Source organism: Syzygium oleosum, unplaced genomic scaffold (genome assembly GCF_021117445.2).
Source record: "Syzygium oleosum isolate NSW1041296 unplaced genomic scaffold, Sole_v2.1 Sole_v2.20, whole genome shotgun sequence".
NCBI lineage: Eukaryota > Viridiplantae > Streptophyta > Magnoliopsida > Myrtales > Myrtaceae > Syzygium > Syzygium oleosum.
The window spans coordinates 1,724,585-1,742,901 of record NW_026607504.1 but is presented as its reverse complement, the minus strand read 5'-3'; the positions used below and the strand labels follow the sequence as shown (position 1 = coordinate 1,742,901).

The 18,317-nt window shown below is 41.9% G+C and overlaps 3 protein-coding genes and 1 long non-coding RNA gene across 6 annotated transcripts; 2 read left to right on the top strand and 2 right to left on the bottom strand.

Moving 5' to 3' along the window:
- Positions 1 to 478: 478 nt before the first annotated feature.
- LOC130140604 (uncharacterized) lies at positions 479 to 2,229 on the bottom strand. The gene is made up of 3 exons (XR_008818599.1): positions 2,094 to 2,229; positions 865 to 996; positions 479 to 712 (listed from the first exon to the last, which is right to left on the bottom strand). It is a non-coding gene; the product is annotated as an uncharacterized LOC130140604 (long non-coding RNA).
- On the top strand, positions 2,170 to 7,318 carry LOC115684081 (heat shock 70 kDa protein 15-like). Its single transcript, XM_030608775.2, has 9 exons — positions 2,170 to 3,339; positions 3,954 to 4,184; positions 4,285 to 4,380; positions 4,464 to 4,685; positions 5,114 to 5,308; positions 5,394 to 5,540; positions 5,617 to 5,766; positions 5,854 to 5,984; positions 6,783 to 7,318. Exons 1-9 carry the CDS (start codon positions 2,170 to 2,172, stop codon positions 7,003 to 7,005), a joined length of 2,565 nt encoding a protein of 854 aa, XP_030464635.1. The 3' UTR covers positions 7,006 to 7,318.
- A 1,952-nt stretch (positions 7,319 to 9,270) lies between these two features.
- On the top strand, positions 9,271 to 13,607 carry LOC115683962 (pentatricopeptide repeat-containing protein At3g16010). 3 transcript variants are annotated; one of them, XR_008818657.1, is made up of 3 exons: positions 9,271 to 9,635; positions 9,949 to 12,524; positions 12,643 to 13,607. XR_008818657.1 is itself a non-coding variant. In XM_030608624.2 (2 exons), the coding sequence occupies exons 1-2, from the start codon at positions 9,530 to 9,532 to the stop codon at positions 11,793 to 11,795; spliced, it is 1,953 nt and encodes a 650-aa protein (XP_030464484.1). In that variant the 5' UTR covers positions 9,271 to 9,529; the 3' UTR covers positions 11,796 to 13,607. The 3 variants fall into 3 exon arrangements, 1 of the variants encoding a protein (XP_030464484.1); XR_004006068.2 differs by having other exon boundaries at positions 12,638 to 13,607; XM_030608624.2 differs by having other exon boundaries at positions 9,949 to 13,607.
- A 1,824-nt stretch (positions 13,608 to 15,431) lies between these two features.
- On the bottom strand, positions 15,432 to 17,601 carry LOC115684038 (trihelix transcription factor ASIL2-like). Its single transcript, XM_030608725.2, has 2 exons — positions 17,373 to 17,601; positions 15,432 to 16,918 (listed from the first exon to the last, which is right to left on the bottom strand). Exon 2 carries the CDS (start codon positions 16,771 to 16,773, stop codon positions 15,568 to 15,570), a length of 1,206 nt encoding a protein of 401 aa, XP_030464585.1. The 5' UTR covers positions 16,774 to 16,918; positions 17,373 to 17,601; the 3' UTR covers positions 15,432 to 15,567.
- Positions 17,602 to 18,317: the final 716 nt, after the last annotated feature.

Here is an 18,317-nt window from a genome sequence, read left to right as displayed (position 1 = left end):
TCCGATGACCCCTGCTGACCTCCGGCGAGCTGACGTGTTGCTTATGTGGAGGTCAGTGTTAATATTGCCACTTACATGTTTGACGAAATGATCAACCTGAACAAAAGAATCTAGAGTTCAAGGATCAAATCAATAAAAGAAAAAGTTCATGACACTAACTGCATATTTTGCAGAAGTCTATGGACTATTATTATGCTTTCTCCTAATATACTTATCTCAGAAAGTTTCAATGTTTTTTTTATCGCTCTAATAACTACATCACAAGACAAGTCACTATAAAATTGTTATATGCAATTACTTGTACGTCTTTCAAAATACTTGTTAACAAAATCTTTTCAATTTAGCGCCACCAAGAAAGGTAAACTTGAATAGACGACTATCACATATTCTCTCGTATATTCGTAACTTTCGTCATGCAAAGAAGATCATCGAAGTTGCAACAGAACACATCAACGATAAACAAAATGACGGATGAAAAAAACATTGGATTCAATTAAATGTTAAATAAAAAGGAATTCATGAAATAATTTTTCACAGGGGACCATCTAAAAAGAAAACATCCTCCATCTTTTTTCTTTTTACGTTAAAAGAAAAGGAGTGAGAGAGAGAGAGAGAGAGGGAGAAAAGGGCGAGAAAAGTCATTCACGTTCAAAGAAGTTTCTAGAAGAGGCGGGGCGCCCCTACCGTGACCCTCGACGCCAACAACGTTTGCCTAAAAAAAAAACACCATAAAAAAAATTAAGAATATAAATAAAAAACGAAAAAAATAATAAATTACAGAACAGGGAAGGAAGGAAGGAGGAGGAGCAAGTTCGAACAGTAAAGAAATTTCCACACACAAGCGCACGCACACACACAGCGTACCTCCCTCCCTCCCTCCCTCCCTCGTATAAAAGGCCCACTTCTTTGGAGAATTCTAGAGACCCTCTCTGCACCGTCGCGAGACCCCCCCGTCAGGCACTTGGTGATCTCTGTCCTTCCCTCCTCCTCCTCCTCCTTCAGGTGAGACTGCCGACGCCCCTCCCCACCTCGAAGGAAGCGTCGTCTTCTGGAGCTCTGGCTCGCGTTCTCTCTGCGCTCCCGTCCCTCTTTTCTCTTTAGATCTGCAGCTTCGCGTGCTCTTGAAACGCCTGCCTTCCGTGACTCTCTCTGTTTTTTTTTTTTTTTTTGCTTTTTTTTTTGGCTTAGTTCGGGCTTCGGATTTCGCCGCTTCATTGGTGTTCGTGCTTGGTTTCGTTGTTCCTGCCCGCTTCGAATCGAGTGTTATGAAAAAGCATGATGCTTTTTATGTGTGCCTTTGTATTCGGGGGGATCCTGGGGGGTGTTGGGGGGCGGTATCGTTCGTGATTCGTGTATGTCTTTTGCGGGTCGCGGCAAAGAATTGATTTTGTTTGGTGTTTTGGTAGTTCCGTGTATGTAGGCATTTACTTTTCGGCTCTAATTTGGGAAGGCGGCTTTGTGGACTTATCAAAGGAAGGCCCAAGTTGCGCTGCTGATTGAGATTTCTGCATTTAATTTTCCCTCGTGGTCGACGGTTAGATGTTTTGTATTTCGCGTCGAATAGCATGTTTTGGTAGTTCTGCGAATGTAGGCATTTACTATATGAATCTAATCTGGGAAGGCGGCTTGATGGACTTATGAAAAGAAGGGGAAATTGGTGCTGATTGAGATTTCTGCAGTAAATTTTCCCGTGCGGTTGAAGTTTAGTTGTTTTGCATACGCGTCGATTTTTTGTTATTCTATTGAGTGTGTAGTTCTCGAACTCTCGGCTTGTCTAGGCAGAGTGATATTTACGTTTTAATTTGGTTGCGTCATCGCTGACTGTATGTTGCACTATTGGCATTGATAGTTGGCTTCTCAATTTGGTGGTTAATTGAACAGGTTGCTTTGCTTCTGTGAACATTTAGCAGGTAATCAACACGTTTTTACTCCTGCCAGTCAGCCTATTTATTGCCTGGATCTATGCGGAGTTAAACAACGATAAATCTGTATAATTAGTTGCCTTATTGCTGACTGGATATTGTACTATTTGTTTTGATGGTCTGCTTTATAATTCGGTGGTTAATTTGACATATTGCTTTACTTCTGTGAACATTTACCAGGAAATCAACACTTTTTACTCCTGCCAATCAGCCTATTTGTTGCCTGAATTGGTCTGCCCAGCTAAAGATGAGCGTGGTTGGCTTTGACTTTGGGAACGAGAGTTGCATTGTTGCTGTTGCGAGGCAAAGGGGGATCGATGTCGTGCTCAATGATGAGTCCAAACGCGAAACTCCTGCCATCGTTTGCTTTGGTGAGAAGCAGCGGTTCATTGGAACTGCAGGAGCTGCTTCTACCATGATGAACCCCAAAAATTCTATCTCTCAGATAAAGCGGTTGATTGGACAGAAATTCTCAGATCCCGAACTGCAGAGGGATCTGCAGTCATTGCCTTTCCAAGTTACTGAGGGCCCTGAGGGTTATCCTTTGATACATGCAAGATATCTCGGAGAAGCAAGGACATTCACCCCAGCCCAAGTACTTGGCATGATGTTCTCGAATCTCAAGGGTATTGCTGAGAAGAATCTAAATGCAGCAGTGGTGGATTGTTGCATTGGGATTCCAGTTTACTTTACAGACCTCCAGAGAAGAGCAGTCCTAGATGCTGCTACTATTGCAGGCTTACATCCTCTTCATTTAATGCATGAAACCACTGCGACTGCCCTGGCTTATGGCATTTACAAGACTGATTTGCCAGAAAGTGACCCACTTAATGTTGCTTTTGTAGACATTGGTCATGCGAGTATGCAAGTCTGCATTGCAGGATTTAAAAAAGGACAGTTAAAAATCCTGGCTCATTCTTATGATCGATCTCTAGGTGGCAGAGATTTTGATGAGGTTTTGTTCCACCATTTTGCTGCGAAATTTAAGGAGCAGTACAAGATCGATGTTTTCCAGAATGCTAGAGCTTGTCTTCGGCTCAGGGCCGCCTGTGAGAAGCTCAAGAAAGTTCTCAGTGCAAATCCAGAGGCGCCTTTGAATATTGAGTGCTTAATGGATGAAAAGGATGTCAGAGGGCATATCAAGAGGGATGAGTTTGAACAGATCAGTGCCCCAATTTTGGAGCGAGTGAAAGGACCTCTGCAGAAGGCTCTTGCAGAAGCTGGTCTTGCAGTCGAGAATGTACATATGGTTGAGGTCGTCGGTTCCGGATCTCGTGTTCCTGCTATCATTAGGATTTTGACAGAATTTTTCGGGAAGGAGCCTAGGCGAACAATGAATGCAAGCGAGTGCGTTGCCAGGGGGTGTGCTTTGCAGTGTGCAATCCTTAGTCCAACCTTCAAAGTGCGAGAATTCCAGGTAGACATCGTCTGACTTCTGCAATGGCTTCTAATTTTGGGCTGATATATGGCTGCGCAGTTTGATATTTCTATATTAGATGAATTAAATATCATTCATCACTCACTTCCATTTAATTGCGCATTCTATATATGGCATATCACCGTCTATGTATACAAATTCGTGGGTTCACAATCTTCCGCCTCCTTGTGTGTGCGTCTTGCATGTGTAGAGGTGCACTCGTGATCATATATGTCTCTGTTTATCCCTGACGAGTATCCAGTTTTGTTAACGTATCTTACTGTTCTATATTGACATGTTTCATAATCCTGGCGCCAGAGCTGTCATAACCTTTGGTTGTATCGTGAGTCTTTTGTCGTTCTTGCTTGGCTGTTAGCCACTTGTACTTGGTTTTCTTTTTTTTGGATCGAAACCAGTTGTACTTGGTTGGTTGGTTGGTGTGACATTTGCGAGCATCTTGGAGTGATAAATAATCTAGAAAATACCAACTAATTTGAATTGGTGTGTCTTCAATCAGAATGGTTACATTTTCATAAGGATTGCCTCTTTCTTTCTTCTATCGTGGAACGTGTATCACCTGTTCTTCTTTCTTAACTTATGTTTTCACTCATAAGGTCCACGAAAGCTTTCCATTTTCCATTGGCTTGTCATGGAAAAATTCCGCGGCAGAAACTCAGGATGGGGCTGCAGATAATCATCAGCAAACAACTATTGTCTTTCCTAAAGGAAATCCGATTCCTAGTATCAAGGCTTTAACATTCTTTAGGTCCGGAACATTTACTGTTGATGTCCACTACGTTGATGGCAGTGAACTGCAAGCTCCTTCAAAGATCAGTTCATACACGGTAAAGGAGAAAGCTGAGAATGTCTTTTATTTAGCTTGTTTAGGCTTGGAATTTCCTCCATTAATTCAGTTGGCTTCTCCTAACTTTTATACATATGCAGATTGGCCCCTTTCAATGTTCAAAAAGTGAACGTGCCAAACTGAAGGTCAAAGCCCGACTAAATCTCCATGGAATCGTGTCTGTTGAGTCTGCAACAGTAAGTATAGCAAGAGTTTGCATTTCATATTGAAGTTGGGTCCGTGATAATCTGACTTTTGATTAATCTATTTGGTGCTGCAGCTCATGGAAGAAGAGGAAGTGGAAGTTCCAGTTACAAAGGATGCAGCACAAGAGGCGAATAAGATGGACACTGATGAAACCCCTAGCGACACTGCTCCCCCTGCTTCTGCTGAAGCTGATGTAAACATGCAAGATGCAAAAAGTGCTGCTGATGCTCCTGGGGTAGAAAATGGTGTCCCTGAGACAGGGGAGAAGGCTGTACAGATGGAAACTGATATCAAGGTCAGTTGTTACTGCTTGTGCGAGCTAGTCATTGTCTTTTTTTATCACTGGATTATCCTCTGCCTGTATGTCCCCTTTTCAATTCTAATTCGATTAATATGAATACTTTGTTGTGGGTAACTTTTATCCTTTCATGCAAAATTATACAAGATCGTCTTGTCGATGTGCTCTGAAATGAGGGTTATGACAGAGGTACGGTGAGGGTTTCTGTCATTGTCAGGCTTTTGGTTGATGTCTATGGTGATTGACTAAATACCTTTAGGTCTCGTTTGATTATGTTTTTCTGGTTGATGTCTGGTGTCAAAGTATTGACAGTCGATGCAATGGGTTCATCACTATCGATGCTCGTAGAGCTGTAACATTGAGGTTTGAGATGTATTTGGCTGCCTTGCTTTTCTATTTTCATTATTTTGGTTGTGGACATGCAGACTGAGGCTCCAAAGAAGAAGGTAAAGAAAACAAATGTTCCTGTGGCAGAGGTGGTATACGGTGCATTGTCATCAGGAGACTTACAGAAGGCAGTCGAGAAGGAATTTGAGATGGCTTTGCAAGATCGGGTCATGGAAGAGACAAAAGACAAGAAAAATGCTGTGGAAGCTTATGTCTATGATTTGAGGAACAAGGTACGGAGCTGCTAATTCTCCCTTGTTGATTGCTTTTGCAGAAGCGGACACTTAATTTTTGCTCGCTCTATGTTTTTTCTGTCAGCTGAACGATAAGTACCATGATTTTGTCACGGATTCGGAGAGAGAAAAGTTCACTGCTACACTTCAGGAGGTGGAAGATTGGTTATACGAAGAAGGTGAAGATGAAACGAAAGGTGTCTATGTTGCAAAGCTTGAGGAACTTAAAAAGGTAATAGAATTGTTTCATTTCCATTTTATGTTAGAGGCGATTGCTCCACTTTCTTACCATGTCGCCTAACATGCAGCAAGGTGATCCTATAGAAGAGCGTTATAAGGAACACATGGAAAGAGGATCGGTGATAGATCAACTTGTTTATTGTATAAATAGTTACAGAGAAGCAGCCATGTCGAATGATCCCAAATTTGATCACATTGATCTCTCTGAGAAGCAGAAGGTAGAGTTCTTGCTCTGCTCCTTTATCTGGAACTGGCAGCTGTCTATCCTGAAGACATATATTTGATAAATTTATGCTGTTCTTCAGGTCTTGAATGAATGTGTAGAAGCAGAAGCCTGGCTAAGAGACAAGCGGCAGCAGCAGGATTCTCTTCCTAAACATGCTCCTCCAGTTCTCTTGTCAGCTGAAATAAGGAAGAAGGCAGAGTCGTTGGACAGGTACCTTACCCTCTCCTTTCTTGATTGTGAGATGCTCTTTCTCTTGGATGTGGTGGTTTGTTAATTCCCATTATTCTTCACAAAGGAAGACATTCTTCTTGGTGGTTTGCGGAGCTAGCCAGATATTTGTCATAGAGAAGAAGGTTTAAGAACGTATTGTATAGTAACAATTTCTTGTTTGAACACATATGAAGATTCTTTATCCAAACATTGCCGCAGAAATTAATCGACGTACCAAGAGAAACAGAGACCTCTATTGATCTATGAACTTATCATTAATTTATACAGAAACTACAGATAAGATCCTTGAGGAAATAACATTGGAAAGAGGGACACTGAGTAACATTAGAAGGCTTTAGTTTGATTGGCGTTTGACGTTGGATCTCAACAGTTGCCTTTTTTTTCTCTTTATGCTACGAAGAAACTTGTTTGATAACTTATTGATGTGAAAATTCAGTCGTCTCCTTCCCTAGTTATTCCCCTAGCAATAGCAAATTGAGATTCAGGATATTGCATCGTTTGCTCGCTTTTGTATAAATGTCAATTTTTACTTGGTTTTTCTCTTTAACTTCTACGTGGAAGTTACAGAAATCATTGATAATAATTAGATGGGGCTGGAAACCTTGAAACAGTTCATTTTAGGAAGATATTGCCATAAAGTAGGGACAGTTCCATGGAACCTCAATGTACCTGTTGAAAAGATGGCTAGCTGGTCGTACGCACATGATTGCCTTTCTCCTATTTTTTTTGTTCTCCTAATTCTAGAAGTAGCTTTAGAACTAAGATTTGCTTCGATAGGTTTTGCCGGCCAATAATGATGAAACCAAAGCCTGCCAAGCCTGTTACTCCCGAGGCTCCCCCTCAGCCTGCTCAGGGTGGGGAGCAGCAACCTCAAGGTGATGTCAATGACGATGCCGATGCAAGTTCTAATGCTGATGCTGCTGCTGGGACTGATGATGTACTTCCTGCTTCTGGGGAGCCGATGGATACCGACAAGTCTGAGGCGCCTCCCTCTTCTTAGAGTTTTGCTTGGTATAGCTGCACATCATGTGTTATTGATTGTGTAAGGATTCGCTGGTTCAAACCTCAGAAGCTTCCGCTGGGAAAGGGTTGAGAGGTTATAGGAAAGCCTGATTCATAATTATTGCAAAGGCTTTTGGGTGTTCTCCAAAGATTTTTTCTTTTGCAGTGTTTTCTTAAAAGACGAAGCTATGAATGCTCCCCCAACTGAGTTTCCCTTCCCCTTCTTGGTGCGGTTGCTGCGAATCTACGATGTAGCGTCTGTATTATTTCGTGTGGATGGATTTTGTTAAATGATAAGGTCCAATTTTTCACTCGGTTGAAGCCATTGCTCCCTCCAGGGACAAGTACTTGGAAGGGTATGTTTGATGGGTGCATGCTCGTCGAAAAACAGGGATGGTTAATATGCTAGATTCGCCTGGTGTTATGTTTGAATCGGAATTCGTAGTCCGGCGGAGCCGCTCTGTTCCATTTCTAGGCTTTGTGGCATGAATAGATACTCAACTAGATCGTCTGTTCAGGGACATTGATAATCATTACACTTAATACCGGCAGGTCATTCGGTAAGGTCTTGAGAGTCGAGAGTCTCTTGTGCCATCGGAGAAACCGAAATGGTCCGAATTGTGAAAGTGAGAAATAGTTTGTGAGGCTGTCGAGTGAATCATAAAGAGTTGGATGAAGCTGGACAATCTAAATCATCTGTGAATCGGAACGCTTTTCGTGCAGCATACTAGTACCTAATAAGGCTATATCAAATGCAGAAAAAAAAGAAAAAGCTAGTTTGATAATCAATGCATAGCGAACGATAAATGTTGTTAGCTTCTCACCAAATCTGGTATCTTTTTCTCGATAAAGTAGACCCATAAACTCACACGGATGATGGCCATGTCGGGTTTGGCAGATATCAAAGTGTCATTTACCTACGTTGGTCAGATATTGCAAACTTCTAATAAACAGAGATGAATATCTGAGATGAGGTATGTTCAAGAACGATGATTTGGAAGACGAGACTGCTTCGGCAAGGTGTAGACTTTACCGAAAGGTAAATGTGAGGAGATTGATCATGGTCTTCGCACTTTGTCGGTGGCGTAACGAGGGCAAGCAGAGAGATGACACCCCAATTAGCTGGGACAACATTTGCAGACCCAACAGATGTGGTGATTTAAGCGCTTCAGGTGAACAGCAGATTTCATTCTGCTCTGTTGGCTAAGCAGCCTTGCATGAAGACGAAAACAGACACGGCCATGGGTTTCTCGCCCCGGATTTTCAGCAATGTGCAACAATAAGCTGGAGATTCCGGGCTATGGAAGACTATTCTCCCCGGACGAGACCTCATTGCTGCCCGTTTGATCTTTCTGCAGGGCGAGGGTCATCCTTGGATACCTGATCTTCTATGGATTTTTCCGCTGAACTTGACAGTGGATGCACTTATCGATTGGAATTCTGAGAAGAAGGAATTGTTAGCCGTTTGATATTCAGTCTGTGACAAGATTCATACTCCTCAAAGAGCCCAACACGGTGAAGTCAAAGAGTGTTTTACGAAGAAGCATACGACGCGTTTGTCGGCGGAACTCGTCTCTGCAGGCTCGGTTCTACTAGCTGAAGGGGAAGCATTACTCCTAGGGAGCATCAAAGCTGGCAAAGCCAATCAATCTCACTGGTTAATGCCAGAAATACTGGACATAGCAAAAAAACTCATTGCCACCTTCCGGGTCTTGCCGCCCATCTGCTCTACAAGTTTGGCAAGGTATACTGTGATTGAGTTTATGTCATTCCCGTGCTTTCTCAGATTGGTAGGGTTAATGAATTTGTAATTGATGAAAAAATTTGAACTTCATCGTTCTTCTCTTTAGTTGTAGGCTTCGAGCTCACCCACATTGTTAATAGGTGCATTTTTTTTCCATGAATTATCCATTTACTCGAAATGGTAAGGATAAATCATACCGATATCATCCATCTGCCCGAGCCTCTAATTTTCAATTTCACAATACTCATCGCTTATTTTGAGCATTATACATATGGTATTGTCTTCGTTTTTTTCAGCGACATACTCCAATAGAACCAAAAACTTTTCTAAAATCGTATTCTTTTACATTTTTAGTTAAGCCTACGCTTTCTCAAAATCATATGCTTTTATATTCTCGCGACAGGTAATTTTTTTCTTATCAATGTTTGGATTACATATCCATGTAATAAGTCGGGTAAATGTGTATGTTTTAAATCGATCGATCAAGAAAAATGTGGTGATTAAAGATTATGAAGCGCACTTGATGACCTTAATTGCAAGCACTAATGGGCCAGGACAATAAGATAGAAAGGGCCTAACAGTAGAGAGATGCCATGCTTTCTTGATATCTTCCCGGCTCAGTTCATTTTGCGGGCGGTCAACAGTCATTCAGTTCCTCTTCCCTCTGCTTTCTTCCTCTCGGACGACGGCACTGTGTCTCGGGCGGTCGGACAACGTACCTTAGGGAAGCTCTTCTTCGTTGCTTTTCGCATTGTTTTTCCTCTGAATTCACTCCGACATGACGTCGAGAGCACTCGGCATGTCGATGAGCTACTCCAAAGCGGCCTCTTCGAGGCGTTCGATCACGACCCTGCCTCCCCTCTCTGAGAGAATTAAGCAAACAGGTTAGCTTCATTATGCAAAACTCCCGCTTTCTTTCTTTTTTTTTCTTTCGTCTCTTTTTTTGGGGGCAATTTCTGCGCTTTTTTGCTGCTGTTTGCGGTGAATTAGAAGTCTTGTTAAGCACTGGCTTGTGATGAAATGTTGGGTCACTGGGGCTTTTCTTGCAGCAACAGTATGATATACCTGATAATAACTGTTCTAGTGTAGCGCAATGCCATTGGATCTCTTGTGATAGTGTGAAATGAGAGCTTTTGAAGAGAGGGTTATTTTTCTTTTTTTCAAGAAAGTTCTTTTTTTCGGGTGTTTGGTTCGCAGAAAATGAGATTGTCCAAATGTTCCTGCCACATAATCTCGGAGACGATGCACAAGACCTGCCGAAAGATCCGAGGATGTCGAGGTTTTCGAGGAGAGACCTTTCAGTTCGGACTTTGGACGAAAGGTTCATCAGGATTCTGAAGATTTTCAAGTGGGGCCCTGATGCAGAAAAGGCTTTGGAGGTGCTAAAGTTGAGAGTGGACCATCAGCTCGTTCGCGAAATACTGAAGGTCGACGTTGAGATCGCTGTTAAGATGCAGTTCTTCAAGTGGGCTGGAAAGAGGAGAAACTTCACGCACGACGCGAGCACCTATATGGCCTTGATTCGCTGCTTGGATGAAGCTGGGCTGGTTGGTGAGCTATGGAAGATGGTTCAAGAAATGGCTAGGAGTGCAAGCGCGATCAACCCGGTTGACTTATCTGAAATCATCCACATGTTGGGCAGGGCTAAGATGGTAAACAAGGCTCTTTCGATATTTTACCAAGTCAAAGGACGCAAGTGCAAAGCTACAACAAGCACTTACAATTCTATGATTATGATGCTAATGCAAGAGGGTCATCATGAAAAGGTTCATGAGCTGTACACAGAGATGTGTAATGATAACAATTGTCTTCCTGATACTGTGACCTATAACACAGTTATATCAGCATTTGCTAAATTGGGTCATTCGGAATCTGCACTTAGGTTATTTGATGAGATGAAGGTGAATGGTTTACATCCCACTCCAAAGATCTATACAAATTTGTTGGGGATCTATTTTAAATGTGGGGAAGTTGAAAAGGCATTGAGTCTAGTCCAAGAGATGAGAGACAAGGGTTGTGCACTTACTGTTTTTACTTACACTGAATTGATTAAGGGGCTTGGCAAGGCTGGGAGGATTGATGATGCCTACAGTGTGTTTATTAGTATGCGAAAAGACGGCTGTGAGGTTGATGTTGTCCTCATAAACAACATGATTAACATTTTGGGAAGAGCTGGTCGTCTTGACGATGCTTTAAAAATCTTTAATGAGATGGAATCCATGCGATGTGCGCCAAATGTCGTAACATACAACACTATAATTAAGGCTTTGTTTGAATCCAAGGCTCCAGTTTCTGAAGCGGCATCGTGGTTTGAGAAGATGAAGGCAAATGGTATTGTTCCCAGCTCATTCACTTATTCGATTCTCATTCATGGGTTTTGCAAGGCAAACAGGGTTGAAAAGGCTTTGCTACTCCTGGAAGAGATGGACGAGAAAGGTTTTCCTCCTTGTCCGGCTGCCTATTGCAGCCTGATCAACTGTCTCGGAAAGGCGAATCGTCATGAAGCTGCTAACGAGTTATTTCAAGAATTGAGAGAGAATTCTGGACGCTTGAGCTCAAGAGTGTATGCAGTCATGATGAAACACTACGGAAAAAGTGGACGTCTCAGTGAAGCTGTTGATCTTTTTAATGAGATGAAGTTGATAGGCTGCAATCCTGATGTTTATGCTTACAATGCACTCATGTCAGGGATGATTAGGGCTGGTATGATAGATGAAGCTCATTCATTACTTCAGACCATGGAAAAAAATGGCTGCAGCCCAGACATAAATTCACATAACATCATTCTTAATGGCTTGGCAAGGTCTGGTGGGCCGGATCGGGCAATGGAAATGTTTACGAAGATGAAATGTTCAAAGATTAAGCCGGATTCCGTATCTTATAACACTGTACTTGGATGTCTCAGCCGCGCTGGTATGTTTGAGGAAGCTGCAAAGCTTATGAAGGAGATGAAGGCTCAAGGATTTGAATATGACCTCATCACCTACTCATCAATACTTGAAGCAGTTGGTAAAGTCGATGAAGTTCGGGAACCAGCCTTATGAGAAACATAATTGATCAGATCTTATCTGCATGGTCTATTTTATGCCGAACGGTTGTTAAATCATTTGATAACCAGAGGCATTCTTTAATAAATGATCACTATGAGTCAAACTCAATAGAATACGATCAATCTTTTCTTCTGTCGTTAAGGTGGAAAACTGAACCAAGAATTCAATTTCTTTATCATCAATCGAATCATTGTTCGCGACAATCGCTGTTTCACCTCCCAAAAGCAAAGTTGGCTTGACAAGCTCAGATGAGAGGAAGTGGGTGGGAGCAATAAACTCCTATGATTGGCCAGACATCTCCTTGTTCGGGTCATGTGAATCACAAGTAGAAAAAACTGGATCTCTTATTTGCCTTCCAACAGGGGAACTCTCTTAGGTCCTAGTTTTTTTGGAATTTCTTTGGATCATTTCGTAAAGAAGCTTGTCCAGCCACAGGAATTGAAGAGTGCGAGCACATTCATTGATGCAGCGAATGCAAGCTCCTGGTGGAAGCTTTTCCATGAGATTCCCCAGCTACCGCTATCGAATCTCCTTCTTTCGCTTTTCGTAAGTGAATCAGAGCTGGAAGGGTCTATCCGATGTGGGACTGATGACTTTCTTGGATCGGATTCCTTGCTTGCATTCCTTATTGGAATGGAAGTAGGAGGCTTCAATCAATTCTCCGGGCGAAGGCTAGATTTTGAATCACTTATCGGATCAGAGGCATATTTCCTTGGTCATCATGTAAGTTTTTCTTGCTGTAGAGTTGCCGATATTCAAGCAAAAACTCCCCTCTCAGGCACTTGTTTTGACTACTGACCCTTATATCCGTAAATTTAATTTGGCTTGGTTTTAAGGTAAGGTAAAGCTCCAAAACCAAAAAAGATGGTGAAGTGAACAACTGTTCCTTTGGAAGGCCGCTCTATCCTGGCATGTTTAGAGAGACTTGCGGAAAGGCTGTGAATCATGTCTTTGATATGGGCGTGCAAGATCATGGCAGGGATCATTCTGTCTTGAAGATGAGAAAGTTAGAGAAGTACCTGTCCTCACTCATCAGTGGCTTCCCTGATTTTGATGAGTATGAGATGCATGTTCTTGACTTTGGAGAGGACAGTTTGATGCTATAGATTAGTATCTGGAGACTGACGGTATTAAGAAGATGGAGACGAAGAAGACATACATGTCTTGATACTTCAAAGACACAGAAGTTTGACATTGGTGATCTCTTGACAGCGAGCCTTTTTCTTTTCCAGGAAAGACTATCAAAATCGTAATTGGTTATGAACTTCTGGTTGTTTGGGGATTAGCATGTTAATGTGAGATGCCTGGCATAGAGAGAAGGCTGCAGTGCATCGCCTACATGTGCTACTCCATCTCTCTACTTGGTTGACATGAGATGTAAGCCATCATCTTCTCAAAGTGCCTCGACCCCCTTTTCGTGGGGCTGGTTGGAGATTTTTATTTTCAAAGGAGATGGCAACTGAGATTCTTGGGCAACCCACGGACAGAGACTAGTTAGAGGCAGCTCTAAACATTGCATTGTATTGCTCAGCTAGATAGTCTGTCGATGAAAAGTCTGAGGATGTACTCATTGATGAGGAAGCACTCTGGGAGTAATTCAAGACTCTTGAAGCTCGTTGCATTATTAAAGGCAGGTCTGATGTCTTCAGGTCCAGGAAATTCTGGATCTCACAGATTCTTCTATGTAAAACCAGTCTACCACACAAAGTGTGATGGCTACAAACCATGTGCAAAATTTACTTTGTACATTACGTTGTAATTTGCTTTTCTATATAATAAATCACTAAGAAAGTTCATGGTCGATAAGTAACTGCCGTTATCATCTTATCAGATAAAGTTGCTAATAAATTTGAAAAATCCTGTTGTTCTTACAATGTAATAAAACTTACTTTATACATAAAAAGAGACTAATGATGTATAACATTTACTAAAGCATATGGTTCTTGAGAGTTACTTTTGACTATGAAAAAGTACAATAAAAGTGGAAAAACTACAAATAACCTAGGAGTTTCTCTCTTGATCAAAACTTACTAAATAACATGAAAAGCTTACTTCTTATAATAATTAGAAAAAAATATCTTTTGAATGCAATTTGTAATGATGTATGTATGTTTCTAAAGTTACTTCTAATTTTGGAAATTGCTATGAAATTTGGAAAAACTGCTACGAAATGATGAGAGATGATTTACTTTCATCATAGAGAAATTTACTAAAACGTGAGGAAACTTACTTTTTACACGACAATATCAGGATTTTTTAAAAATAATCTTGAACTCTCTTAGTAACTTCTCATTCACGAAAGTTTAAATTACAGTGAAGCATACTAAGGGTGTTTCCCACATGTTTTGCTACTGTCTTCACAAGTACTCTCTCTTCTGTTAGGAATCTTAACACTCGAGTTGTGAAGGTACTTGATTTGGATAAGGGGGATGGTTTGTCCGAACACATTTCCCATTTGTCGTAGCTTTGAATATTATGGCGTGGAATGCATTATTTGCATGCGTCTATGAAAGATTAATAAAGCCGAAAAGTTTGGATATTCCGTTTTATCATAAGACCAAACAATCATGGACTTATAACTAGTTAACTTTTTATGAGGTGAGTAAATTCAATTGGGAAAAGTCTATCGTCCTATCAATAGATGGGAAGTTTTCAATGTTGATACTAACTTTTCATATAACAGAGTAAGATTGAGCCCTCTCAATTTGTTTAGTGTTAGTATAAGCTAACTTTTTCATCTACTAGTAATACTCTTGTAAAGGAGGGCACGAGAGCTCGGAATGTGGCGTTTGATTTTTTCGAATAAGCGGGCATTGATGTCTATGCTGATCATAGGTAGAAGGCTATTGTCTGATCTAAAAAGTCCACAAAAATTACAAAGTTTGTTTTCTCCACCTTTTCCGTTTAAAAAACAAGGGGTCTAGACATAGCTACTAACAAAACTAGGTCAACTTAGAGATTATTTGAAACAGAGGTTCCAACGGTAGTTTCACTTGTGAAGAAAGTTCCTGTAGCTTTTAGAAGGTGTTTGCCAAACATCTCACGGCCGCAGCTACTTCAAAGCTACGATAGCTTATAGGATCTTTATCGAGTTTTGAGGAGCTGCATCTTTAAAATATGCAAAAACCAAATATTAAAATTACAGCACTTCAGGCGCGGTAATGTGCGCAGCACAGTTACAGCTATACTGGGCTCTTATTCCTCACTGATGGAAGAGACAGATCTGCATCTATGTAAGCCAAGGAAGAAGCAAGTTTCCTTTTGATTTCCTGTATAGTTCCCCTTGAGAAACCAAATGTACCTGGCAATGGTCTTTTTGATACCAAGCAAGTCCAGTTCAGTGTCACTGTCAAGCACTTATGTAGCCCCTAAAGTTACACAAGTAGCTCAACTTCTCATATTTCCCTTTAGAACAGACGATTTTCAGAGACAACAATGGCACCAGCACTTCGGGTGCTTGAATTTCCATCTGCAGTTAATTCAGTCGCATCCGAGAATCTTTAAACTAAAGCACATGACCTGCAGAACTTATGGATGATGAATCCATATAGGAGGAGCAAAAGTGAACCGAAAGATTGACCATACCACAATGCGAGGGCTTATCCAAGTCATTGATTTCCAACACAGCAATGAGAACAAGTACCTTCAATCATATTATTGCTTCAGAAATTAGACGTTCAGGGGGCTTAACTCAACCAATATTATACAACAGAAGAGGAAGAGTCGACGTACTAATCTAATCATAATCCTTAATCAGGTAAAGATGTCACCCGCTGGCATTCTCAGCGGAGAGATCGTTCTCGCCATCGTCGCCTTGCCTTATCCTTGCAATCTCGGCTTGAGCGCTCTCCATTATCTGCTTCCTTTGAACTTCCAGATCCCGCTGAAAATCCATCCTCATCTTCTCCAGTTCCACCATCTGCTGCCTCTTACTATTCTCAATCTTCTCGTAGATCTTACTAAATTTCGTCACGGACTCCGCAAGCAATTTGATCGAAGCCCCGTCACTAGACTCTCTTCCAGATTTTCTCTTCTTGGGCGGAAGGCCATCTGAATCGTCTCCCTCTTTGTCAGAAGACTCCGAGTTCCCAGGACTGTCCCTCATCTCATCCATTCCGTTAGCACGGTTCAGGTAAACCCTAGGGTTCATGAAGACATACGCCCCGGAGTCGACCCCACAAGACAGAGCAGTTTGTTGCGAGGGTGATGAGGACATTAACATGTCCATCTTCTTGAAATAGACCCATTTGCTGGAGACACCACCGGTCTCTACAAATTTAGCTTTCTCCTTCTTGTACTTTTTCTTCAATGTATCCAATCGGTTTCTGCATTGACTCTCTGTCCGGTCAACTTTGGATACCTCTGCCACCTTTTCTGCAACTTCTTGCCATTCATCAGACCGAAGACTCTTCCTCCCACGTTGAAGAAACCGCTCGCCCCAAGCGTCAAGTAAAACAAATGTCTCATGTTCGGTCCAATCCATGAGAGAATTCCGGCCACCGGTAGGCGGCAGTGGTTTTGGGACTGGTGGAGGCACATCTTGAGGTGGTGGTACACGAGGAGCAAACTCATAACTAGAAACCAAACTCTTCAGCTTCCGCCTTTTGGGGCGCCTTTCTGGGTCATTCGTTCTTCTAGCTTTCTGGTCATCGTCATCGTCGTCGTCGTCATCGGAAAAATCATCTTCGTCGTTGTCCTCGTCGTCGTCATCTTCATCTTCTCCATTCTTGACACTTTGCCTGTTGCCATTCATTTGATCTTTATCATCTTCTTCGTCTCCCAGCTCTTCCTCTTCATCCTCTTCGTCACCATCAACCTCATCATCATCATCTACGAATTGGTTGCTGACCGGCTTCGAATACGGAGGAGTTCCAACAGGAAGCTTTTGGGAATTCGAGGAACCATACGCCGGTGCCTGATTCGCACCGTGCGAATTAGGGGGGTACCCAGCATCATCCTCGGCGTGGTCCATCTATCACCGTCGAATCTCGAGAAGGACAATATCTCACTGCAAGGAAAACCCAAAAAACTCCAACCTCTCTTTCTTCGCAGAATAAAAGGCGACAGTTTCAGCTCACATGATTACTTCAGTTCTCACTTCAAGACCACACAATCCCCTATAACAGCAGCAAACACTATGGGTAATTTAGGGGGCGAAAGGAACCGAGAAATGATACCCAAATGGGAAAAGCTAAAGTTTTTCACTTTTACACCTTAGTGTCATTCAATTGAAAACTGTGCAAGATGCAGCAAACTAATTACGCTAATTCTAAAAGAACACTCAACACTTGCAGTGCAACATCAGCTAATTAACTTCCTCCAAACCAGCTCTAAAACCCCACTTAGCCGCTAATCACCCAGATTCAGATTCACTGACCTCACCAGAGCCCCCCCCATCTTTGCTTTAAGTGGCAAATCCCAAGCTCGCTTTTTTAACCCCCCCTTTTGCCAAGATTCAGCCCTCGACAAAACCAAACGGAATCTACCCAAAATTGGCTACACCCACCCGCGCCCACAAACGGGGAAAGCCGACGCTAAAGACCCAAACTTGGAGCTCAAAAGATCTTTTACCTTCGGCCGACAACAATCCGCAGTCTCGGAAGGAGTCGAGAGCACCGCCAGCACCGCCGCTTCTTCCGAAACAATCCCACTCATTCTGCGAGGGGATTCATGCTGTGGAGACGACGACGAAGGATCTCTGCCGTGGCGAAGACGGAGCGAGAGAGAGAGGGAGAGAGATTGTGGAGGAAGCAGAGAGAAACTGAAACCGAATTAGGTGGAAGCAAATCGAGAGTGCGGAGGAGCGAGAGAGAGAAAAAATGATGATTCAGCGGAGATATAAGGGGGGGTGGCGCTAACATGCGCCGGGGAGTTCCCTGTGCTTCTTGGGCCTCGAGGCCCAACTCTACTAGCGGGCTTCACTAGGCCCATCTCTTTTTATTAAATTAGACGTCTTTACTTCTGAATTATTTTATTCTATTTTATTCTTAGAGATATGTATATTTTTCTTCTGAATTGAATAGGTGTTATTATCAAAATAAAAAAAAGGTTCCATCACTTGGGAGTAACTTAAGAAACTACATTCGAACTAAATTATATCGTTTGAAAATACATTACTTGTAATTTTATTCAACTTATGGCTAAGCTAACTCAGAAGACCAAATCGTCTTACCTTTTATGGAAGAATTACTTTTTGTCGCGATACAAAATGCAATGAGTATTTTTTTTTTGTAAAAAGTCCCGTCAAAAGAAATTGCCGATACAATTTTTTCATCTCACGAGTTGATAATACCATGAGTGCTACGTCAATTATTATTCCGACACGTAGCAAATGCACGCATTCGCGGCGTTGGGGAAACAAACCATAATCTAAAAGATTAAGCAAGATTATAGGATTGCCAGATATTTGAATCTTGTAAAACAATATTAGTAAAATTTCGAAATATAAAGATAATTTAAGCTTCGAAATTTTTCAAGAAGGTTGTTATAGGATAGAACGCGTCCAAATCTTGATAC

Coding starts and splice junctions, on each gene's coding strand:
- LOC115684038 (XM_030608725.2), bottom strand. CDS start 16,773: ATGGACCACGCCGAGGATGATGCTGGGTACCCCCCTAATTCGCACGGT.
- LOC115683962 (XM_030608624.2), top strand. CDS start 9,530: ATGACGTCGAGAGCACTCGGCATGTCGATGAGCTACTCCAAAGCGGCC. Junction 9,636..9,948: donor TGAGAGAATTAAGCAAACAG/GTTAGCTTCATT, acceptor TTTGGTTCGCAG/AAAATGAGATTGTCCAAATG.
- LOC115684081 (XM_030608775.2), top strand. CDS start 2,170: ATGAGCGTGGTTGGCTTTGACTTTGGGAACGAGAGTTGCATTGTTGCT. Junction 3,340..3,953: donor TCAAAGTGCGAGAATTCCAG/GTAGACATCGTC, acceptor TTCACTCATAAG/GTCCACGAAAGCTTTCCATT. Junction 5,767..5,853: donor ATCTCTCTGAGAAGCAGAAG/GTAGAGTTCTTG, acceptor GCTGTTCTTCAG/GTCTTGAATGAATGTGTAGA.